The 24413-nt window shown below is 53.2% G+C and overlaps 8 protein-coding genes across 8 annotated transcripts; 4 read left to right on the forward strand and 4 right to left on the reverse strand.

Annotated features, from left to right (window-relative positions):
- Positions 1–1028: 1028 nt before the first annotated feature.
- On the reverse strand, positions 1029–1488 carry IUM83_14523 (LisH dimerization motif; the record flags this gene model as incomplete). The annotated part of the gene is made up of 2 exons (XM_067939277.1): positions 1029–1304; positions 1360–1488. The coding sequence occupies 2 exons, from the start codon at positions 1486–1488 to the stop codon at positions 1029–1031; spliced, it is 405 nt and encodes a 134-aa protein (XP_067793614.1).
- Positions 1489–1814: 326 nt separating this feature from the next.
- IUM83_14524 (Myosin-like protein) lies at positions 1815–2633 on the reverse strand (the record flags this gene model as incomplete). Its single annotated transcript, XM_067939278.1, has 1 exon — positions 1815–2633. One exon carries the CDS (start codon positions 2631–2633, stop codon positions 1815–1817), a length of 819 nt encoding a protein of 272 aa, XP_067793615.1.
- A 2168-nt stretch (positions 2634–4801) lies between these two features.
- Positions 4802–5329, forward strand: IUM83_14525 (elicitin; the record flags this gene model as incomplete). The annotated part of the gene is made up of 1 exon (XM_067939279.1): positions 4802–5329. The coding sequence occupies one exon, from the start codon at positions 4802–4804 to the stop codon at positions 5327–5329; it is 528 nt and encodes a 175-aa protein (XP_067793616.1).
- A 529-nt stretch (positions 5330–5858) lies between these two features.
- Positions 5859–6329, forward strand: IUM83_14526 (elicitin-like protein INL3B; the record flags this gene model as incomplete). The annotated part of the gene is made up of 1 exon (XM_067939280.1): positions 5859–6329. One exon carries the CDS (start codon positions 5859–5861, stop codon positions 6327–6329), a length of 471 nt encoding a protein of 156 aa, XP_067793617.1.
- A 6147-nt stretch (positions 6330–12476) lies between these two features.
- Positions 12477–13383, reverse strand: IUM83_14527 (Lysosomal Cystine Transporter (LCT) Family; the record flags this gene model as incomplete). The annotated part of the gene is made up of 2 exons (XM_067939281.1): positions 12477–12843; positions 12962–13383. The coding sequence occupies 2 exons, from the start codon at positions 13381–13383 to the stop codon at positions 12477–12479; spliced, it is 789 nt and encodes a 262-aa protein (XP_067793568.1).
- A 1447-nt stretch (positions 13384–14830) lies between these two features.
- Positions 14831–17752, forward strand: IUM83_14528 (Ankyrin repeat; the record flags this gene model as incomplete). Its single annotated transcript, XM_067939282.1, has 6 exons — positions 14831–15203; positions 15453–15670; positions 15747–15826; positions 15899–15975; positions 16915–17286; positions 17394–17752. The coding sequence occupies 6 exons, from the start codon at positions 14831–14833 to the stop codon at positions 17750–17752; spliced, it is 1479 nt and encodes a 492-aa protein (XP_067793609.1).
- A 23-nt stretch (positions 17753–17775) lies between these two features.
- IUM83_14529 (Ankyrin repeat) lies at positions 17776–22365 on the forward strand (the record flags this gene model as incomplete). The annotated part of the gene is made up of 2 exons (XM_067939283.1): positions 17776–19167; positions 19402–22365. The coding sequence occupies 2 exons, from the start codon at positions 17776–17778 to the stop codon at positions 22363–22365; spliced, it is 4356 nt and encodes a 1451-aa protein (XP_067793610.1).
- A 288-nt stretch (positions 22366–22653) lies between these two features.
- IUM83_14530 (CAMK/CAMKL protein kinase) lies at positions 22654–24378 on the reverse strand (the record flags this gene model as incomplete). The annotated part of the gene is made up of 1 exon (XM_067939284.1): positions 22654–24378. One exon carries the CDS (start codon positions 24376–24378, stop codon positions 22654–22656), a length of 1725 nt encoding a protein of 574 aa, XP_067793537.1.
- Positions 24379–24413: the final 35 nt, after the last annotated feature.

The following is a 24413-nucleotide window of genomic DNA, read 5'->3' on the forward strand; positions in this document are numbered from 1 at the left end:
TTCCAATGCAGCAACTTCCTGCTGTAGTGCAGACGCCTGTGCTTTCAAAGTTTTGAGTGTTCCTGTTTCAGTAGTAAGAACTTGCTCGCGGTCTGATAACTCATCTTGCTTGGCTTGAATATCCTGAATTGCTTGCTGTTTCTGAATTTGCCACGAGCGTTCTTTCTCTCGCATCGCTTGAGTAACGATACCCTCCAGGTTAGCCTCTTGCGTGCGGACACTTTCCTCCCAGAGCTGGAAACGCTGGGTCTCGTTAGCAAAGTGGCGGAAATCACTCTCCACCTTTTACTCTGCAACTCGGCCTCCTTCACTCTAAGTCTCTCCATGTCTTTGAAAAGAGACTGTCGCGTTTCAAAAGCGAAGTCTCGAGTTCTGTCCGCCGTGCAACGAGTGCAAGTTCCAAATCGCGCTCACGCTCTTGAAGGCGCTCCTGCTTATTACGATACTCTTGCAAAAGCGATGCTCGAAGATTATCCACTTCTCGATTAAAGCGCTTTCGTTCTTCTGCTCGAACCAGCGCAACCTCAGTAGATTTGTATCGATCCAATTCTTCTTGAAGCCGCTTATCACAGATTTCGTCATATTCTCTCTGGTATTGAACCATCCGCTCTTCAGCGATTTCCTGGGGTTCTAATTTCTGAGCAGCACATTCAGCTAGGTAGGTATTCTCCACATGCCGTAATTGATTTTCTAGTCGCCATATAAACGTTAACATCAGTGAACAAACAGATCGGTCAGTCACAGTTAAGTTGCGTACCTAGGACGATTCGATGATCGAAACAATCCATCGCTGTCTGCGTCCCCGAGTCCATCGTTGCAAGTTGGAACCGGCGAACAAGCTCTCGTACAAGAACCAATAGCAGCGACTGTCCTGTGTTCGCTCGCTCTAATTCCTACAATATAAATCACGAATGAGTAACAATCTAATGCAAATACGTAGTGCAATGGTCTTACCAGTTGATTTTGAATAGGTGAGCTTACGTGTAGCATCTTACAATTAAGCACTTCCGTTTAGTACGATCTTTAGTCTACGCAAGAGCAAAGTACGCAGCACTCACCTCCAATATCGTCGCACTATCCACTTGGTTTCGAGACCCACCGATCTCCGGCACAAACACCGCAAGCGTGTTCTCCAGGCCCTTACTAGCCAGATATTCGGCCACAAGCCCATGCGCAAGTTTCTCGTCCAGTGTAGAGTTCGGGGAAGATCGATTACCTCGACTGGCATTGTTCTCGTCATCTTGGTCATCGCGGAGTCGACGCTGATGCTGAAGTTTCTCGATGAACCGTCGACGAAGTTGCGCCTATGCAAACAGGGTCAGCATCTCATACACACAAATCGATGAGCAAACAACTTACCCGAATGAGCTCCACTGTGCCGTTGTCGCGAATGGACTGGAACATGCCCTCCTTCAGCTCCTCGAGCGACATCAAGGCGTTGCCATCGGCATCACGCGCCTGAGGATTCGCCGCCACGTTCTCGTCCATCAATCAAGATCCAAACTACGAAAGGTCACATCTACCAACCAGCGTTGCTACGGAGACAGCGGGTTGCGCACAGAGGCGGGCTTCTGCGATAACACGGATCAAGCTACGACGTAGACGAAAACCAACAAACTACAGCAGGTAAATCCACACGCATCTCATAGATACCATCGATCGCACGAACCGTTCCCGGTCCAGCAATCTTCACCCCCACAAAAAAGAATACAACCAGAGACCTCTTCATTCTTGGTCTGCACATACTCAACCAGCTAGGCACCATTTAACCCGGCAATGTGATGCTCACCCATTTCCTCAGCACCTCTTCTCTTTTAAATCCAGAGGGACTCGTCATCGCTGTCTTCGCCGGAGCTGCTTTCTTCGTCCTGGTTGTTGAGCACCTCGTCCCTGAGCCTGGCGAGCTCCTTCTCGCGCTCCTCGTCCTTCTTGAGCTCCTTCTCCTCGTCCCGCTTGGCCTTCTTCTCCATGAGCTTGTTGACCACGAGCGCTGACCGGATCTTGTCCAGAATGTCCTTGGGGATGTCGTTCTTCACCAGCTGCACCATGACCAGCGACCTGTTCTGCAGGATGGCCTCCAGCAGAGCCTGGCCGCCCTCCTCACCGATCCCGTTGTTGGCGAGGCCCAGGTACTTGAGCGAGATGTTGTAGGGCAGCACCTGGGCCACGGCCTTGGCGCCGGCGTCGCCCAGCTTGTTGCTGGAGAGCCCCAGGTGCTGCAGCGACTCGTGGCCGTACAGCGCGTCGCTGATGGCGGCCGCGCCCTCGGCCGTGATGTCGTTGCCGCGCAGGTCCAGGTGCTGCAGCGTGTTGTTGGCGCGCAGCATGTTGCCCATGGCGCGCGCGCCGGCGTCCTCGATGTCGTGGTCGGGCAGCAGCAGGCGCAGCACCGTGCGGTTGAGCTGGAACACGCGGCCCACGAGGTCTCCGCCCGCGGGGCGCAGCTTGCGCTTCTGGCCGCCATGTCCTTGAGGTCCAGCTCGCGGATCTGGTCCTTGTTGGCGCGGATCTTCCAGGATCTCCTTGAGCGTGGCGGCGGGGCGCTGCGTCACCAGGTTCTCGTCGTGGTGGCGCACCGTCATGGCCGACAGCACGGACGTCAGCACGTCCGTCTCGGACTTGTCGGTCGCCATGGCGTCGGTCGTCGTTGATCTTCTGGCGGAGATTGCGGAATGACTAGCTAATGGAGGGATGGAAGAGCGCACAGGAGTGATGGTCGGTATCGAGTTAGTAGGGTATATGATTTAGAAAGGTGTGAGTCGAAGGGTGGAACTTGGGAATGATATGAGGGGCATAGGATATGGTGTGACATGAACGATCGAGTTTGGAGGGAATGGAAGGATGAGAACTTGGATACATTTTTAGCCTGCTCTCAGGATGCATTTGCTTTTTGGCAAGCTTGCTGCCTATGCCGACGAGTATTTCATGTTAGAGGCGGCATGCTGGCCGTTGGTGTGCAATGCAATGTTAACTGTAGACAAGGCTGCTGCTGGTGGCGTGAATATCCAGCTTTGGTCGGTGGATTCTACGTAGAGGTCCATGCGAACAGAAATGTTGGATGAAAGACTGTCAATACACCTTTTTACTAGCACTGGCGAAGACAGAGTACGTGTAGATGTAGGCATCGCACATGATTTGTGTCTTTTTTTTTTTTTTCTTCCCAAGAGCACAATAAGTCATGAGGCCGTCATTGTCAATGACGACCTGTCAAAGTGGAGATGTGGTCGTGCTGGCAGTATCTCACCCGCGAGTAACTCACGCGCTTGTTACAGATCACATCCGTCTACCATGTTAGAATACTTGGTAGTCGGCGCGTGTTTGACAGCGTGCCAGGCACGCGTCTCCAATGGAGACGGTCAATACCAATGGAGACCGTCTCCATTGGTATTGCGGCAAGCTAGACGTTTTGGTCGAGTGGAGCGTCTTGAACTGAAATGCCAAGATACCGTGTGCAATGAGGTCACCGAGCTGCACGCATGATGAGAAATAAAGGTGAGCGCGTGCCTGGGCACCTGACAAGCGAGATCACAGGACAATACCCGCGATGGTATCGCAAGATCTACATTTTGACCCTTGCAGCACGAAGCTGGACATCGTTTCGGAATCCACAAGACAACAAAGCAGTATCTCGTGCCATTGGCACGTGTCCTTCTTGTCTTACGAGCTCCGGCTTGTGCAGCTCTCCCTTTCAATCATCTCCCTCTACGCCATTCTGTATTTACGCTCAAGCAACGAGTCGTTCTGTGTGAATACCGCATGCCGGCGTGTCCTGGAAGCTCTGCGTGGAATCGACGAATGCTCATTTGATGATGGAGATCTTCATCAGAGCGTTGTGCTCCCGGTTGAGGCTGTGTGCAGCGCCACCAGAGCCCTGAGAGCAGCCGATGGATCGCTCCATGGAGGTGTCCTCGGGCTCTGTTGAGGCGGAGAATTCTCATGACGCAATGTCTTCTTCTAGTGAGATGAATCGAGTGACACGGAGGATTCGCACGATGTCGCTCCATCGGCTTCTGGTTCACCCGCCGCCGGTGATGATGACGATCACGATTCGCATGGCATTACTAGCTGTACAGCCTCAAGCTCCACTGGAAGCAAAGCAAGCAGCGACAAGACCACCAGCTCCAAGACTGATAGTTCTACCGCGGGTTCGAAAGCGGCTAACAGCAACTCAACCTCGAGCACGCAGGCTCCAAATGCCTCAGCAACATCGTCTGCTGGATCTATCTAGGTTGCTCTTGGATCAGTCTTCATCGCGGTTGCAGCTGTCTTCCTTTAAGTACAAGATCACCACCTGCACACTTATCGTAGACACCGCGCTCTGATCGACGCTCCATACTGCACGTAGCAGCTGTAGTCCATCAACACGCCTTCGCCCTGTTCGCTCATAAAGCTTCGTGTTAAACAGAACGCTTGAATGACCCATCCGAGGAAAAAAGTTTCCCGAGTTGCATGTATCCTTTGTAATTGCCAGTTCTTGGACGGTTGAATCAACGCACATCGAGCCCAACGCCCTCTGTGTGACTCTGGGACAGAATGTTCATGGAGAATGCACTGCCCAACGATAACAGTCCAGCGATCAGTTTCTCGCGTGTGGGCCGCCTGTACTGACCGCAACCACAAACAGCGACGCGTTCTGACCCTACTTCTGCCTTCGAAGGCGCAAGCCACATGGCCAGTGCCTCTTCCTTGATGTGTTCGAACAACATCAAGCTTGTGGGAGGACAGCCTCGTTTCACCATTCCTCATTCTACCTCGAGTAGCACACTCCGGTCCGACCAATCTCTTCAAGATCCCAGCCAAGATGCCTTCGCTCGCTTCGGTTGTGCTTCTCAGCCTCGCGCTCGTCAGCCCCGTCGCCGCCAAAGACTGCCCCACAGAGGCGCTTCTCAGCCTTGCCAGCAACACGAACCTGGCTACCTGTCAAACCGAGACGGGCGTCAGCGTGGCGACCATCTCGGCTCTGACCAATGCACAGATCGCGAAAATTTGCAAGAGCTCCGCTTGCCTAGGGCTGATGGCGGATGTGGCGTCAATGCACCTCGGTGACTGCACCATTCCAGGCTCGAGCGTGACGGTGCAGACGGATATTCTGGACAGAGTCACGGCTGCATGCGGCGGAAGCAGCTCTGCGGCGTCTACGGGGTCGACTGGATCAGAGGGGTCGTCAAGGTCATCCGGCGCCACAACGGTCGGTGACGAGTCGAGTGCTGGTTCTTCAAAGAGCGACAAGGTCGTAGGAGGAAGTACGACGGGGTCTAGCAGCGCTGCGACGGTGACTGTCGGATTCGTGTCGGCGTTGGCTTTGACGGCGGTGGCGTTGCTAGTGTAGGATGCTGAGTCATCTTGTAAGATTCCCTAGGGAATGCTTTCAAGGATAAACACAATGCAATCTTTCTTGTTATCGTCTGAGGGTGTGTTGTAAGGCCCTGCCGTGCAGTGCAGGGTGACTTTCGAATTTGCCGATTGGTTTCAATTTGCTGCACTCTTCAACAGAGGATTGCGCTGAAGTTATGTGCTTTTAGCGACGATAATCCATGTACAGTTGACTCTTAACTAGCGTAATGAACGCGAGACCACCACGTAAAATCCATGTTCTGCATATTGTATACCATCGTGTTTCCACGACAACAGTGCTTTGGAGACGGGAACAGGATAGACGTTGAGTTCGATGTACCTTGGCCGAAGGAACCTGGGTGTAGGCACCAGATGAACGATGGGCAGTCTGAATTGTGAGAGAGTGGTGCCGGATGTATTTGGTGAACGTCAGGTCCTTGCGAGGGCCGACCCCTCTTCACTTTTCGAATTGCCCCACAACGAGGAGATCACGTCGAATCATTGCCACGGGCAGCTTCTGCAATATGTTTTCTGTGTCTTCGCTGGTGGCGATTTGCTTGGTGCTCGCTGGTGCCGTCAACGGAAACCAATGCTCCACAGCGGAACTGCTGACGATCACAGGCAACTCGAACCTGGATGGATGCACTTCAGACGTGGGCTTCGGTGGTTTCGCTGCTATCTCGGTACTCACGAAGAAACAGATCCAGGCTGTCTGCGATAGCAGCGCGTGCATGAGGCTGATGGACGACATGCGGGCGATGAACTTCGGGAACTGCGTAATCGAAGGCACAAACGTTTCGCTGGAGACAGACATCCTGGACCCGTTCGCTAGGGTATGCGGCGGCAGTGGGTCATTGGATATATCGGCAAGCACTATCGGTGATGAATTTGTCGGTAGTGGTGCCAGCGGCTCAAGCTCGACTAGTGGTACTCCAACGAATGCTATCGGTTGGATCTTCACTGTCGTTTTGACATCGATCTCGTTCTTCACGTAAAGCTGGCCTTTCGGGTCCAAAGAAATATACTGTATTGACATCGACTTTATACTTACTTGATTCGGGTTCGCTACATTTCTCTTGTATCAACAAAAAGTGATTTCTTGAGTGACACCAAGGAATGCAAAGTTACAACGGAGGCACTCTAAAATTTCGCGATACCTATACTGGGACTCGAAGCTAATATCACAAAGCATACTTGGAAGTTACAAGTTGCAGCCAGCTAGTTATAATATATCTGTGTACAATAAATGTCTTCATCAGAACGAGTGCCCATCCACTCACGCTAAGCTTTTCTTTTGATTTTGTTGAGTGCAGCAGCACCATATGAGAATGATTTGATGGGTACAGAAAACACTCTATTTCGCTGGCGTTTACCCGGTTGCGGATAGAGCATTCAAGGTTTGATTATTATAGTGAGCTCTCACTTCCCAACTCGCCCAGTTCCCGACAACGGGCATATTCAAGATGCCTGTAAACGTTGCCTTCGTGGTCGTGAGCTTGGCACTGATGGGAGCTACTAACGCGAACGATGAGTGCTCCACTTCGCAGCTAATGGGTCTCGCGGGGAACAAGAACGTTGCTGGCTGCTCGAAGGCTGCGGGTTTCAGCGGCATGTCAACCATTGCTGATCTCGCCCCAACAGCTCAAGGCCGTTTGTGGAAGCTCGGCCTGCGTAGCGCTGATGAAAGACATGGCGGCGATGGATCTAGGCAACTGCAGGATCCCAGAGTCCAAGATTCATCTACAAACGGACATCATCGACGCTTTCAATGAAAAGTGCAGTGCCCGCGGATCGATGGACTCGTCGTCAAGCTCTACCGGCTCAGTCAGCAGCAGCAATCTCAGAGAAAGCAGTGCTGCGAGTTCAGCGAGCAGCGCAACAACGGTTGTCATCGGCTATGCGTGGGCGATAACGTTAGCGATCGTCGCGATGCTACTGTAAGCTGCCACGCAAGCAACAATTTATGAATCCTCGATAGTGTGTTTGTACGAATATGAAAGCAATTCTGAGTCTTGACAGAAGCGTCATACAGAGCATTATAAAAACCGTTGCTTCCTAGAAAACGTTGGGAGGTGGTAATAGCGTAATGCTACTCGTTTGGACTCATCAGAGTAGTGCTTCCATCTTCTTGGTAAGCGTGTACTAAGTATGTGGCTTGTTGTACCTCCATGAAACCCGAGTATGTCGAAGCGAATAAACCTTAGCGGAGGATCCGCGCCACGCAAGGACGCCGTCTTTCAAGGGCTCCTTGCGTGCCCTACGCGTATCTTCTTTGAAGTACGTAGTATCTGTGAGGACATGCTTCAAGTGACCCGGAGGGTCGCACTGATTTACTGAAAACATCTATCAACTACAGTAGAACAAGGACTCGATATTTTACGGCGACAGCAGGGGTGAATGACCATAATACGAGCAATACCGCGACTACAGATATGCGCGACCTCATAATGAGTAATGAGATCCTCATTACTATGCAGTCCTGTACTCTGGCGAGCAAGCGTGGTTCGAACGATTGTGTTCTTATCCCCCCTCCCCTCAGTTTGCTGGCTGTTAAACATCGACGTAACCGTTGCCGATCAATATATATGGACGCTTGGTTCTCCTTGAAGCCTCTCCTTGCTTATTAACGCCTGTCCTTCATCATCGCTCATAGCTTGGGCCTTGTGAACGTCCGCCTCGACTTTGAATGCCTATGGTATGGAGCCGTTTGCCCGGGGCATACTTAGAATCGCCTAGGTTAAGAAGTACAGACCGAAGGGCATGCCGATGGTTTCATTGTGGTACAGCATCGATAGAACTGTGGTAGTGCCCGCATATTAATTTCTAGAAAGCTCGTGTATAACAGGCTTCTCCCAGTCTTGTTGTGTGCCTTGGCACCGATATAAAAACACGTCTTCCAGCTTCTTCGCGAGGTTAGCGCTGGTTCTGATGCTTCGTTTGGGCTACGGAAGGAAGCACCGCCCTCAGGGCGCCACTGCACCTGGATCGGATATCACGCCGTCATCGCCGTGCTCCATTCCTACCGCTCAAGGGGACTTCAGGCAAAAAACGGCTAAAGATCTGAGATTTTCCCTGATTACGAATCTCTAATCCCCATTCGTCGTGATGTCGGCGGTGCTCCCCTTGTGGTGAATTAATTTCTTGGGTAACTACAAGACGAAGCGCCACTTACCCAACTTTGCCCTTGGCTGCAACTGTACTGTGCAAGTTGCCACATACATGTTGGTTTCCAGGGAGGGCCTCGAGGGATCGAAACCTCTCTCGAGCATAACAACAGGATTGGTTACATTCCGTTGGGGATAGTTTGGTTGGAGGTCATCAAGGGAGCATTCGTCTCGGTAGCTTCGGTTGGATTGGGTTATCGGGCAAGTAACAGAAAAGTCCAGTCCGTCAAGATAAATCTGCTGGATGCTAGCGAAATCGGCAGCGCTACCGACGTTGAACGAGCTCTACAAAGTGGTACAAACATGGAGACAAAAGACGCCAATGTTGGTGTTGCTACATGTCGCCGCGAAGCTTGGGTTTGACAACATTTCTCGAATCCTACTCAGCCACAACGCCAACATCAACGCGAAAACTCTCCGTAGTTCTACGGACTGAGTGTTGCTGCGGACGAGGTTCATTTGGCTGTTGTTCGAGTATTGCTGGAGTCTGGTGCCGACAAAATGTACTCCCTATATGCTAACAGTATTGTTCACTAAGCATGTGATTGCCGAACAAACAATTCTCGGACAAAACCCCCGGATATTACTCAAACGTTTTGACACTTGAACGCGGCAAGGCCCGAATACATATATATCGAAAATGGTATTATAATAGGGACTAGCATGTATCAGTAAACTTACGTTATAGTCAGCTTTTGATGAAATATATTGCACGATTATTTTTCTGCAACTAACTCTCCCACTCACAGTCAGCAAACATACACTTACAGTTAATGTGTAGTAAATGTTACAAGCAGCAAAATGCCCCACACTATCCTATGTATGCTGACGACTGCAACGGATGGTGGTCATACCGAGGTGGCAAAACTTCTAGCGGGGTAAAAGCCCAGTCTCGATATTCGGCTGAGTTGTGATTGCGATATTCGGCTGAGTTGTGATAGCACAGCACTAACAATTGCGAGTGTTCTAGGGATGGTGGATATTGCCGAAACACGTCTCGAAGGTGAGGAGTTTGTGGACTTGACAGACAATGACGGCTGGAATGCAATTTTGAGTGCAGCAACGAACGGCCATAATGCCGGCATATGTGAAAAAGGGCCCGAACAACGCCCTGCCCTGTCGAATGCAGCGCTATGGGGCCATCTGGAAGTGGAACGGGAGCCGATCTTCGGTTAAGCATCGCTCGATGAACCGAGTGAAGACGGTTCAACCCCTCTCTTCAACGCAACCAAAATGAGATTGTCCAGCTGCTTGTGATCGAAGGTGCAGATTTAAAGCGACAATTTTGCACTGACGCCAAAGCTCTGCTAATGGCCGCAATGTATAATCACTCAGCATTCTCTTGGACGCGGAAGCGAATGTGGATTGGAAGATTTTTGCGGCTAGACAATACTATCGATGGCGTATTTTAGCGGGTACCCTCAACTGGTTCAGCTCTTCTCTCAGAACTTGTGGCGGATTCAACACTTGTGCATCAGCAAGGTCTGGAATAGGCGTACCAATAGTTCGTTTGCATTGCGACGCCTCACCAATAAATCGACAAGCTTCTGCAAGTGCACAAGAAAAACGCCTATGAGGATAGAGCATACTAAAGATTTTCAAGGAAGTTTATCCAAATAGTCGGTGTTTGCATCACAATTTATCCAAATAGTCGGTGTGCTGCGAAGCTTGGTGAGAAAAGTTGGGGTAGCACGGAGTTCGAGCACCCAGAAGTGGTCTCAGATGAGCAAGTGGAAGAGTTGGTTATATCGTTGGTGAAGACTTTCCAAGCAGGCTTGGCAGGAGTCGAAAGTCGGCAATCCCATAGTACAGAAGCGCTGCTTGACGCAGCGCTTCTGTACTATGGGATTGACTATCACGGACTTGAATTGAACGGACTGTTGGTACCAGTCGGGGAATGTATTTCCTCCAATGAAAAGTCGCGATCCCAAACACCGACTATTTGGATAAACTTCCGATTTTCAATAGGGAGATACTCTTTCAAATTTATTTTCAAAAATAAAAAACGGTTACTTATCAAAAAAATCAAAAATAGTACAACAAAAATCAAAACAAAGTATAAATATTTTAAATATTTTAGTTAAAGAAGGTTTTATAAAAAGTTATAAAATAAATTCAAAAAATCAATTAGATATTTATTTAAAATATAAAAAAAATAAAGCAGTTATTACAGAAATAAAACGTTTATCAAAACCGGGAAAACGTTTATATATAACTAATAAAGATTTATATAAAAAAACAAGCTGGCATACTTAAGTACAACACATGGTTCTCGTCATTTACAGCAAGCAACTTAAACCGTATTGGGTGGAAGACATCTTGCAACTTTTACAGCAGCAATACTTGCCTGTAGAGACCTATCTTGCATACAAAAGTGGCGTGATGGCAGAGATAGCCGACTGCAAGCGCTCATTGAACGTCGGCTGTGTCGCCATCCCGCAATGGAAATCTTCTAGGGATAGCGGAGGTGGCTTCAGTTATGGGGGTAAGCAGCCTTTCAACTGGCCACCGTCTTGTGGATTGATACAGTTGAGCGAACGTTTACTCTGAAATTCGTGACAGCATCACTACACTACTCGATCGTAGCTCTTAGTACTCAAAGGTTAAGGTGCTCCGGTCAACATCGTCCACAAGTGACTTCGGATCGGATTATACCCCCTGCTAATCTGAGCATTACCAGCGGCACAGTCGCAATTATTCTGGTTTTGTGGCACCCGTGCTCTGGTAATGCGAAATTGTTGGCCATCGGCCATCCGACCTTCAGGTTGTAACAGATCAGGCCGCGCAGAATAAGCGCGCATGGGACTGCTTAGTCAAAGATACCAACATGCCAGTTGAGAAGGCGTACCAGGGACAATTCGTGGTCGACTTTTAGCGAGCAAAGACTGCTCTGATCGTAACCTACCTCGAGGTTTGCTGTGTTCTTCGACAGGCTGCGAAAGCGGTCATCATCGCCCTCGAGTACAGTAGTTAAAGTGCTGGCCACCTGTGCGGTTGTGGATAGGATTTCGTTTTGTCATGGTGGTACATTGATGCCACTTAACTTCTTGGCTGCAGTATGTTCTGTCACAAAAAATTGCTGGACACGCGAATATCTGGTAATATTACAGTTTGGTGATCCGCCACGAAGAACATCCGTTGTTCGTAACCTGACTTTACTTTGCCCTTATGACACGGCCGAGCCACAGTTTGACTTCTGGTATACACGCCACGTGGCCTGGTCAACTAGTTGCTAATTGACAAAAGCTCCCGCTTGACAGCGTGATATCTCGTACTCAATCCTCGGTTTCACTTTTCAATATCCCCTTCATCTCATCAGCGAGAAATTACCAGCAATTGAGACTATGCCGTTGTCAGTGTCTTTAGCGATCATTTTGGCTGCTGTTGGCACTGTCAGGGCAAGCGACTGCACCGAGGCGCAATTTCAGGCCATGTCAAGTAATTCGTACGTTGGAGAATGCACCAAGGAAGCGGGTTTTCTATAATTTCGAAGCTTACTGCAGACCGCATCAAGAAAATCTGTGCATCTAGTGCGTGCATGGCGCTGTGGGAAGATGTTCGGACGCTGGGTTTCGGCGACTGCACATTTCCCGGACAAGGCATATCTTTGCAGACGGACATCCTGGAGCCCGTATTTGCCGAGTGTGGAGGCGGTGGGTCTACCAGTATATCGCCAAGCAGCTCCACCGACGATGAGGTTGGATCGGACAAAACCACTCGCAGTAGCTCAAGCTCCACGATCAGCGTTTCGCTTCTTGCCGGTTTTTCCACAACTTTCATGGCGGTCTTGCTGCTATAGTCAAGTCTGCATTCAAGCACCAAAAAGAGCAAGCCCGTACCAACTAAATGTTGGGCTGACACGGTGCTTTTCTCCTTCAACAACGAACGATAACGAGTCGAGAAACCCCGTGTCAGTCAGAGTACACAGCATCATTTTTTATATTCTTGTTTTCAATTCACTAGCATCATCGAGCCCCTTTACTTGGGCAAGAATGGCTGGGCCTCCCCTCCGTGCAGCATGAAGTGGTTGTTCTCGGCGTAGAACACGTAGTGCTGCAGGATGAAGACCACATCCACGATGATGCTGACAAAGCCCAGCGAGAACTTGACAGGGTCGCCGGTCATGGCCGTCCAGTCGTCCGTAGCGGCGGCGTCCAGCACCTGCTGCCCGATAGAGAGCAGTCCTCCGGCGATGTCCAGCAGCACGTTCCAGATGGTCCACCCGACCGTGGACTTGCGCTGGTAGTTGAGCGCGATCTGCGGGAGGCACTTGACCAGCGTCGTCATGAGCTTCACGTAGCTCAGCAGGTAGAGCAGGTTGAGCGTGTTGAGCACCGAGTCCTCCCTGTCGCCCGTGACCAGCACGGCCATTGCGAAGAGCAGCGCGGCGACGACTGTCCCGCCCGTCCAGAGGATGGTGGGCTTGCTGACCGTCTGCCCCCCCTCGCGGGTAGATGGCGCACTGGAACAGCGACACGGCCACCAGCACGGCCGCGTGCAGCGAGAAGAAGACGTCGTTGAGCTCCACGGCGTTGCGGTGGCCGCCGTGGCGCCGCATGTACTGCTGCTGGACGCTCTCGCTGTAGTAGAAGGCCACGTTGAAGACCGAGTAGCACGAGAAGCCCAGCATGTTGAGCACCGTGTAGTCCAGCGACAGCCCCACGACGCTGCGGCGCTGGCGGTTGAGGAACACCTGCGGGTAGAAGCTCACGCTCCAGCAGAAGAAGTAGATCCAGCCCACGATGCTGGACACGCGGTTCCAGGGCCGCGGGATGTGCGCGTTGGCGTCCAGCGACAGCCCGAAGACCAGGCCGGCCAGCAGGATGAAGGCGGACACCACGGCCGCGCGCCGGTTCACGGACAGGTCCATGAAGGAGACGCCCATGGCTGCACTGCGAGCGAGAGCGAGAGGAAGAGGATGTGATGATACATCTTCCGAGCAGCCATTGAAGTGTGACGGTAGCGTCGGTATGTCTTGAGCGAATGGGAGCGTGGGACTCCATCGACGCGGCTTTTCGACAGCGAATCAGAGGAAGGGAAAGCTGCCGCGAGATTGGGGGGTGCATACCGGTATAACCGGTGAATATGTAGACGAACGCAACGTCATTGGCGGACGGCGGATCTGAGATGCACAGGCCAATCGTCACCTTCTGGATCTTCGTCACCAGTGTTGTCTTCGTCAAGTGCAAACTCTTCTCGCATCCTTTGTTTCAATTTTTATTCGTGGTCGTAGGTAAGCTGCGTACTGTAGTTAAAACACATTTGTCCTCCTAAGCGAATACCCGCTATCGTACAGTCAGCTGCGGCTACATACTGCGCTTGCAGCTGGGCGACGAAGAGGCTTTGTCGCGTTTGCTTGCAGGCTGTCGAGTTGGTGCAGTGTCGCACTTTCGACTGTAGCGTCCAGGCATACGTCAACAAAGGTGTTTAAAATCAGAAGATGACGGAAATGCAGTTGAACCAACCTTCTTTTCAGCGCCCCACGCTGAAGGCTGTTCCGGGCTTGTGCCCCAGCAGATAACTGCCATTGCTATAGGCTACAGCTTGCAACGAGCGTGCGAAGCGGCGAGAATTCCCAACCTCTTTGGCAACCACATGACCGGAGTGGCTTCCCGATGGGCGATCACAGAAGGGAAATCACGCCGTTAGAAGCAATATGGCAGGGTGAGCCATGCCCCAGCGAAATGAAGCAAGATGGATGGTGGTGGTGGTCGTTATTGATCACCATAGCCGGCCGAATGCTAACGAAGGCTTAACGGGGCGGTGCTGGTTCTTTACCGCCGCGATCGTTGCAGTCAGCAACCACTTTAACAGCTTCAGCACGACCAGCTTTGAGCGTTGCTCATTCCCATACAAAATCCAGTTAAACTGACAGCGTTCATATGCTGGGGCAGCGAGTGACGGGAATTCGGCCGCCTTCGGTGGTAGAGAGGCGGTCTCGGGAGCGATTTGTCGGCTGAAATTGCTGTCACAGCTTGCAATAATGCATCCAGCGACCCAAATCCGCTCCCTTCGCCGTGCTTGAGCCTGGGCAGCGAACACTGCTGAAGTGTTGGTGCTGCCCAGCTCGGCAACGGCAACCCCACGCTCGCCCGAGCACGACGAAACGCTGCCTTCTCCTCTTGGCCGCTCAAAAATCAAAACGCTCCGTCGGCGTTCGTCGTTCGGCTTCTTTGCCCCTCGGGGGCAGTTGATTCAATGGCAGCCGCGAGCGGTGAGCTCCCACGACTAGAGCTCAGTTCCCGATTTGCGTGCTCGACGTGAAGTGGGTTTCGGTGGCCAGCCTCTTCGACGGATATCTCCACGCTGTAGCAGCACTTAGCAATCCCGCAATGGCGACCCATTACGACGAGAAGTGTCGGCGCTGCTCGTGCCGGAGGAAGGCGTGTCAGCGGCGTCGGGCGCAGCACCGGCGCCAGGTCAAGTGCCTGTTCCCGAACGCGCAGTTCCTACTGGTCCCGAGTGCCGGAGCGCTCTTCAGGAGGCAATACCCCATCGCGGTCAATCACAATGCACCCCCATTCGAGATAGAGGGGGGCGACGAGATCGCGATCGACAGCGAAGACCTGAAGGTCATGCGCGAGTCGGTCGATACGATGCGGCAGCAACTGCGTCGTGGTCTGCGCGACATCGAGGAGATCCGCAATCTAATCAAGCGCGTGGTAGCTCAAAGGGATGCCGAGAAGCGCGAGCTGAGCCTGAGAGGTACCAATGGAGAGAAATAGCAGCAACAGACGTTAACAACATACTTCACGGTCTCTATGGATACGTTTACGAGTTCTTAATCTATGTTTGGGCATAGTAATACTAAGTGCAGTGTTTACTCGTACGAGCCCTGCTACTTTTGCGCGTACTTATGAGCGGTTATTTTTTAGTTGGCGTTTTGGTCTTGGTCATGAATGAGCACGTTCGGCTCATAGGGCGTCATGACAAAGCGCTCTCCGTATGAATTAGACGGCGCTGCGTCGTTGGCTGCTGGTGCACAGCGAACGAGGAAGAAGAAGCGGCGAGAGAACGCTAGCGATGATGAGACGGCCGCAAACATCTCGTGGCTGGCTTCCGTTCTGCATCCAGAACAGCAAACTCCTGCTCCTCAGGTAGAAGGTCAAACCAATGAAATCATCGCACGGAGCCGCCCAGTCGTACTGGAGAAGCAAGCGGGACCGCCCCGGGTATGCAGTGCCGATAAATCTTTTGCTGTGTGATGTGTTAACGATGGCGATATTGTACTTTTAATTTTGGTTGTAGATGAGCGTGGAAGCTCTGGAGCAGAAGAAGATGCTGCTGCCATACCTGGACAAGATCGAGTACATTAATTGCCAGCTACGGTAGGTAAGTAGTCTGGATATATCATTGTAAAGTGGGCGAGAACTGTGATCTGAGCGTCTGTGCGGCTGTAGCCAACGCGGACTGCTACCGGCTGAAGAGAAAACTGCTCTCAAAGACGGCGATCGATCCAGTAGCCAAGTTAGTCGAGGTCTGCACAACAAGCCATTGGCAAAGCCACAATCTAGAGTGCTACCTGGCGCGATAGCGCCGCGAAATCAGGATGAACAAGATACTGAACCTGGCAAAGACTCAGCGTCTGCAGTTACGCCAGCCAAGATGTCGACTCGAATGCTTCGGTCACGGTATCCACGATTCTTCGAAGCTGTTGTGCCAGCCGAAACAGTAAAGACCATGATCCCCAGACAACGCGGGATCAATTGGCTTCTCCAAACGATCGAGGTAGTATACAACTCTCTGGCAGATATCCTTTTACTGAAAGTGGGGTCTGAAAAAGTCGACGCAGACTCCACTTCTTTGGACACCTGGGCAAAGCCAAAAGCGAGCCGAATGACCACTCCAGGGTGGCTAGCCATGCCATTCTTCACGCGTAGATTTATCCGCCATTCGTTGGGTCTCCCCGAGCTCGCTGATCAAGAGTGTATGGATCTCATGTACAATATCGAACTGGTACGGGATCAGTATCCGCAGGTGACACTATTCGCTTCGTTTCTGAGGGAGATTTTGGACGAAGACGCACTCCTCTTCTTCCTGTTTGTTCGGAGTCATCTACAAGAGGAACTGGACCTGGATCTATCATCTAAAGAGAAGCTAGCACATTCGTCGCAAGCAAGTGGATCCAAAAAGTATATCGCCAGCAATATGATAGAGCTGCGCAATCACCCATTGATTCCAGACGGCACAAAGCAGGTTTTCCTGTCCATGACAGCTTGCGAGACTGTCATGCAGCGCGTATTCGACTATTCAAGACGTATTCGGTCTAACAGCGCAACTCGGATCGCAGCTCCCATTCTTCTGGCACAGTACATTGTTCGCGAACCGATAGTTATTCGACTGCAAACCGGCGAAAAGCGATTCATGATTTCAGCTCAAGTTTTCCTTACCACACTGGTTGAATTGTTTGGCGAAGTCGCTGAAGACATCCTTGCCCAGTTCAAGTTCAACGACGACGGCGAGTCCTTGTCGAGCCTAATTCGCCTTCGAGATACCATCACACTCGATTCCAAAGTCGACAAATGGGTGACGCTGTACGCCGAGCAGGAGCGAGCTTTACGCAATCAGAAAATTGAGCTGATGAAGATGGAACGCAGCAACACCAACAACCAGTTCCGCGTGCAGCTCCGGCTGCTAGCGAATCGGATTCGTCTACAAGAACGAGAGCTCCAGCATATCCAGAAGAAGATTACGGACGGAGAAAACCTCGTGAACAACGTATGGAATGAGGTGGTGACAGTGAAGTCTCCACCCAAACAAGTCATCGTGAGAGGATCCGGCCAGATTGGTGAGGGCGCTACATGTAGTAAGCTCCTGCCCTCCAAAGAACTGGTCTCGATCCTTGGCCGCTTTGAAGCGCACATTGGAAGGCTGCAAAGAAGCACGACATCGCAGTGAAGGCCTCGATGCTACTCGCTGTGCCGTGGCAGCAGCAGATGGAAGAGCTACGACTCCGCATGGTGATTCGAATTCAACGCGCGTATCGAGCTCGAAAGCGCGCTAAAGAAACCAAGCAGCAAGCTCGCGACAAACTCGCGGCTCAGATTCGAGAGCGAGAGATCAAGCTGAAGAACCAAGAGCTGGAGCGAAAGCGCCTTGAAGCCTTGCGCGAGAAAGACATGGAGCGCCACCAGCAGCGCTTGAAGGCGAAAAAGGAGCAGGAGGAGAAGCAAAAGCGCGAGCTGGAAGAGAAGCAAAAGAAGCTGGTCCAGAAGGCCCGGAAGAAGAAGCCATGCAGCGTGCTGCAGCCTTGAAGAAGAAGGAGTTCGTCCACGTGATGGAACAATGGAAGGCATTCGTGATCAGGAAGAAGAACCGACGGAAGGCCAACGTCTTGTTCTTGAAATTCAAGCTCATGAAGTGGAAGCTACATTTCGCTCTGCACAAGTGCATGGCACGCGCAGCCAGGACGATCCAACGCTTTATTCGCCAGCGCAAAGAGCACGCACAACTCCAGAAGCAGATGAATATGCGTGCAAAGCGCAACAAGGTGGCCAAGAAATATTTGCTGAAGGTGCAGTCGCGTATGATGAATCGGTTGTTCAACCAGTGGGCGGCCTTCACAGTCGAGCACCAAAGACTGCGCGAAAATTTTGCAAGTATCATCCAGAAACGAGAAGGCCACTGGTTTCACCGCTGGGTCAGCTTTACCGATACGATGAAGGCACGAAAACTGGAGTCTGCTATCTTGATCCAGCGGCAGTACAGAGGTCGAGTAGCACGGCAAGTGTTTCGCTACCAACGAGATCGCCATCGAAAAGCACTCGCTATCCAGCGGGTCTATCGTGGCTATCGAGGTCGAACTATTGCCAGAAAACGGAAGGAGATCAAGTCGACCCAGGACTGTGGGGTGGAGGCAATCCTGCGTCGCATCAGGAACCGAGAAGCTGGGCTGTGTTTTGATATGTTGGTGAGGAACACGTACTGGGAGCTACGCATCAAAGAGATGGCGCAATCTCGACGACTTGCCACGGAGAGATCGACGCTGCTCGCTTGGGAGGCATTCGTCACAATGAGGAAAGAGAAGCGCTCGGCACTTTTCCAGCTTCGCAATCACAGTGCCTTGGTCATCCAACGGAACTTCCGCCGGCATCGCTGCCAAGTTGTTTTCAAGGAGGCATTAAGCAACCATCGCGCTGCCGTTGTGATTCAGCGGGTATTTCGCGGATATCTCGGTCGACAAGCAGCAAAACGCCGTCGCTGGGAAATGAACGCCGCGCTGCAAATACAAACTGTCTGGCGGCGACACAAGGCGAAGAAGTACGCTGCTGCAGTGCGGACGGAGAAGATTCTTCTCGCGACGTACAAGGGTGATTACACGACAGTCAAACGCGCCATTGCGAGCGGTTTCTGGTACGTCACGGACGCTGACGGCAACGGCATTCTTCATCTTGCAGCGGTGGCAGGGAACAAGCGAATCGTGAAGCTTTGTCTCCGCTACTCGTTCGACATCAACCTCGTCAACTACCACAGCCAGACTGCATTGCACCTCCTGCTTGCCAATCTCCCTCCTCCGAGCGCTGCACTTGACGCGAGCGACGTTCGATCTCGAGATGAACGGGTCGCTTTGGCAGAATACATGATCGAACATGGAGCGTGGCACGAAGCACCCGACGAGGAAGGATTCACCCCACTTCTCCTATGTGCATCCTTGGGTCAGAGCGAAGCTGTCGACATGCTGCTGAACCACGGAGCCAACGCCGAAGCGCGAACTTCTGGAAGTTACTTGAACGCACCTCAGTTAGCGGTTGAAGGCAACTACTCAACCACACTGAAGGTACTGCTGGAGTCAGGGAGCTTCGATACGGGCGAGAGCGGACGCATAACAGAATTCTTGCTCCACGCATGTGCTGGTCGAGGGCTGGTAGACTGTGTCCGAGTGCTGGTTACGCATATACGACAGCGGCTTGAGGTGTTCGGCTATGACGCACTCAATTTGTGTGACTCGGAGGGCTATACCCCGTTGATTTACGCGGTGAGCAACGGGTATATCGATGTCACTGAGTGCTTGCTGGAAGCTGATGCAGGTCCAGACGTGAAGGACTATTTCGGCCGTTCTCCACTTCACTTTGCACTTATTGCCACTGACGCAGCGACGCGCGAGGCGCTGGTACATCTCCTCATCCAGTACGACGCCGACGTGAACATGAAAGACACGGACGGCGACGCGCCACTCCACGTGAGCTGTGTAGAAGACGAGAGGCTGGCATGCACGCACCTCTTGCTCACGAGTGGTGCCTTGATCTGTGCGAATGCGCTTGGGAATCATCCCACTCACATCGCCGCTCGCAATGGTGCAGTTGACACGCTCAAATTGCTGATCGACTATGGCGGGGACATGAACCTGAAAAACTACGAGGGCAAGACCCCGTTGGGTATGGCGCGCATGAACAACCAGCCAGCTATCGTCGACTTCGTATCCGCATACTTTGCGCAGGAAGCCGCAGACAAAAAAGACGTGGGTGGACCTGAGCGTGATCCCGCGGAGGTCGATGGCAGCAACCAAGACGAGCTTGAACATCCAGAAGATCAGCAAGTTTCCAGTGATAGACTAGAGGTGCTGAGTGTCGCTGAGGAGGTAGCTGAAGATGAGAACCAGCAAAAGGAGTGGACACCAGCGGAGTGGGCTGCAGCTGTATCCGAAGCGTACTGCATGGGGTCAATCGCAGAGTGGACACAGTACGTCGACTCATCCACCGAAGTGCCATTCTACTACACGTCGGGGCCTTCAGGCGAGCACATATACACTTGGGATACCCCGGTAGAATTCGATGCCGCTATGGGCGAAATCTGGGAGATCGTGCGTGGCCCCTCAACGTCAGCGGCAGTAACACTACTTGACGGCGAAGAGCTGGATCCGTCTTCAGTTCGCAAAGCTGCTGACAGTCGCTATTATCTGTACCACAATCGGATCACAGACGAGCTCACATCAACAATTCCACCCATCGACTACGCGCTGCTGCAGGACGTGGTGCAGAATTCGAAACGAATGAAGCTACTGCGCGCTCGTGTCCGAAAAGTATCCGCCGATGAACTTAGCGCATCCGCTATGGAATACATGCGCTTCTTCCGTGGCTTTGAAGAGGAGAGCGCCCAAATCCGCAAAGAGATGCGGGCTGCCATCAAGATCCAGCGGCACTTTCGAGCTCGAAGAACACACTTGCTTGTCAAGGCTCTACTCCATCAGAACCGGTGTGCTGTTGATTTACAGCGGGCATTCAAGGGACGAAAAGCCCGTCGAGACGCTGAATTGCGCCGGAAGCAGCAGACTGAAGTCGTAAAAATTCAAGCGGCGTATCGCGGATACCTCACCAGAAAACGCGAAGCCCGTGGGCTACGAGCACAACGCCAGGTGCACCTGAAACGCAGACTTGCAGCACGGGAAATTCAACGCACATTTCGAGGCTTTGTGGGCCGCAAACTTGGCTATCGCGAAAAAGTTATCCAGCGGCTTGGTCCGAAGGGATACTTTGAATGGGAAGCACTGCGGAAGCGGGCAACAGTGGTGCGGTCGTTCAAGGTTTGGGACGAAATGGAGGCGCGCACAGACTTCCCCAGCGCCTTGTTCTACTGCCACCAGGTAACGCGCGCTTGTAGCTGGCAGAAACCACCTTCCTGGATCACGCACGACCACGAAGCTTTCGAGACCCGATGCCAATTGGTTCGTTGGGGGTACACCGAGAAGATGCAGCAAGCCGCGCAAACGCTGCAGGCAATCTGGCGAGCGCACGTGGCACGGGTTTCGTTTCAAATGGTTCTTCGCGCTGTGAGACTCATGAAGACTTGTGAACGCGAATACCTCGAAGACCCGACGCACTTGGTGAAAATGGGCAATTACGTACTCTACTTGCACACGATCGTGCACGACTACGATCGGGCACGACCGCTTTATGGCAGGCTCCTGCGCGTGATGGCTCAGCGTGGACCTGACATTCCCTTCGTCCTGTTCTCGTACGGTATTTTCTTGTACATCACACAGGAGGAAGACACAACGCTTGTCGAGGAGATGATCTACCGTGGTAAAGTCGCAGATCCGACGCTCGTCAAGTACAAGGTCGCGTTCATTGGTTTCTTCCGGCAGGCGATTCTGCAAAACCCCGATGATGCTGAGGCGCACATCAACTACGCCGCTTGTATCCAGTGGCTCTACGAACAATACGACGAGGCCATAACTCATTATCTCCAGGCGCTAGCTCTCGCACCACAACGCAAAGGCACCATGGAGATCTTCCAGAACATGCTCGATCGTAGGAGGCGCATTGAGCGAGCCAAGCTCACACCTCGCAGCAGAAAGGCCTTGACGAAGATGGAAGACGCTGGTGTTGAAGAGCAGTTTGACGCTTTTGCCCGATTCCGACGCTGGCAGTCCAAGCAGGCAGAAGATGACGACCGCGCACGACGCTTAGCCCTCGAGGCGGAGCAGGACGTTGTCAATAGGCTCGAAGCTGCACGCAAAATTCAGGCCCGATATCGGCGTCGAAATGCCATGCGAAAGGTGACGCGTCTCCGACTTGAGTACAAGATCGCAGCGGCGAAAGCTGAAGAGGCCCAACAGCAAGCCCTTTACGACAGAGTGACCGTGGCATTCGAAGACATCCTTTCCAGTGCCAGTAAGAAGAAAAAGAAGGGAGACGCCAGCACCGTCCTGAGTCTTCCCGTCGCACAGCTTGACGCCATCTTCATCTCTCTGAAGATGGAATTCAATGAGGCTCAGCTGAATGCCGTGAGCGCCAAATTCCGGAAGGACCACCACAAGTTGAAAACCGTGAACGTTATGGACGTTTGTCGCTTTGTGCAGGCGCAGCCACTCCTGCAAGAGAGGCTTCCTAGCATCTTTACGTCAGCAGCGTCGAAGGCGAGCGCGTAGTTATCATATAGGATAGAAGATCTGTGAAATACCACACATGAAGTAAACTTGTTAGTCCAACAACGCTGCATTGAGAGGCTGGACGAATTCGACGGTATTGCAGACTGGTAGCCGCCCACGTGGCCTTCAGCTGCATTAACCACGTGAGCGGCGACGTAGGATAATCAAATACATATTATTTGGTACGATTGCTTGAGGGGATATGCATCTAGAGTACTTGGTGTTGTTGTTGATGATGCTTGGGGTGAATACATGTCTGGCACAAGGTCTGGTGGGGGTGCAGGTAAGCTACACATCGAGCACCCAGCTCGACTTGCAGGCTTCCTCACATGAGATTCGCTTGCTTGGGTCGGGGTGCAGCAAAGACGCCAGCAGGAAGACGGCGTGAGGGGATAATGTCGGCGGGAAAAACCACGTCGGGAACGCCACGGATCGCCGCGGCTGGACGCCGCCCGCGCCAGCAGCTCCACTCTTGAGCATGCCAGCGTCGGACGAGAACGGGCTGTTGGCGCTCGCGGATGCCGAGCACGACCCGGCGGCCTGATTCTGGTTCCAAAGCATGTTGGAGCCGTTGAGCATGAGTCCGAGCATCGGCGGCGTCGCGTGGAAGCTAGGGTGGGCCGGCGACATTTCCGGGAGCTGCTGCTTGGAGCTGCTGGGGCTGCCACCAGCCTGGAAGAGGTTGGCGTCGAATAGCAGCTTGCCCGTGTGCGGGTCAATCGGCAGAGACCGCAGCCACTCTCCGAACTTGAGATACCTCGGGCACGTGGCCAGGTCGCGTCCGAAGGGGAGCGTGCCGACCAGCAGTCCGTACAAGATGACGCCGCTGCTCCACATGTCTGCCTTGCGGCCGTCGTAGCCGTACCGCGCGTTCTGCAGCACCTCCGGCGCCACGTAGTGCGGCGAGCCGACGATCGAGTTGAGTCGTCGGAAGCGCGAGGGCGCCATCATGTTGGTGAGGCCGCCCTCTCCGTTGTTGTCCAGGTCGTCGGCGCTGGCGCCGCTGCTCACGGCGGCGATGAAGTGCGCCGACAGGCCGAAGTCGGCGATCTTGAGCACGTCGGCGTCGCTCAGCAGCAGGTTCTCGGGCTTGAGGTCTCGGTGCACGATGCCGAGCTGGTGGCAGTAGCGCACGCCGGCCAGCAGCTGGGTGAAGTACGTCCTGGCCGTGTGCTCCTCGACGCCGGCGTCGCCGCGGATGCGGTCGAAGAGCTCCCCCCCGTAGGCCAGCTCCAGCACCAGGAAGATGGTGGACTTGGACGGCTGCACGAGCTCCAGCACGTCGTACAGCTGCAGCACGTTCTCGTGGCCGCTGCCGATGCGCTCGCCGCTCACGCTGTTGCCCGTGAGCTTGTGCATGTGCGCGATCTCCCTGTAGATGGTCTTCCTGGCCTGCAGGAAGGCGCGGAACTTGGCCGGCATGCTGGGGATCACGTAGGCCGCGTCGTTCACCACGACCACCTCCCCGTCCTCCTGCGTCTGCGCCTGCGTCTGCTCCTGCTCCTGCTCCTGCTGGGCGGCCGACGCCGGGTCCTCGCAGCGCCTGCGGCTCGGCTGCAGCTCGTCGTCGTGGTGCTCCAGCAGCCAGAGACTCACGCACATCTCGAGCGTGAGCTCGCGCAGCACGGGGGACCCGGCGGCGGCGTAGCAGGCCAGCAGCTCGCGCCGCCGCGGCAGGTGCACCCAGCTGACGTTGTCCAGCGTCATGCCGCGCACGTGGCCGGCCACGGGCGCCCCTTTCTTGACCACCTCGGCGCGGCGCAGCGCCCCCGGACTCGTGAGCTTGTAGCCCACGGGGTTGAGGATCTTGACGGCCACCGGCCGCTTGGCGCGCTGGTCGAAGGCCTCGTACACGACGCCCGCGATGCCCCCGCCCAGGTAGTTGCCCATCACGAAGGCCGCGGCGCCCGGACACGACGACAGCGTGATGTGCTGCCCGTCGTAGGCGGCCACGCGCTCGGGCGACACGTCCGCCTCGCTCAGAGGCATGTACTTGGTCTTGAGCAGCGCCATGGCTGGCGGCGGTGGGCGGAGAGGAGGAGGAATGG

Source organism: Phytophthora cinnamomi, assembly GCF_018691715.1.
Source record: "Phytophthora cinnamomi strain GKB4 chromosome Unknown Contig28, whole genome shotgun sequence".
Classification (NCBI taxonomy): Eukaryota; Oomycota; class Peronosporomycetes; order Peronosporales; family Peronosporaceae; genus Phytophthora; species Phytophthora cinnamomi.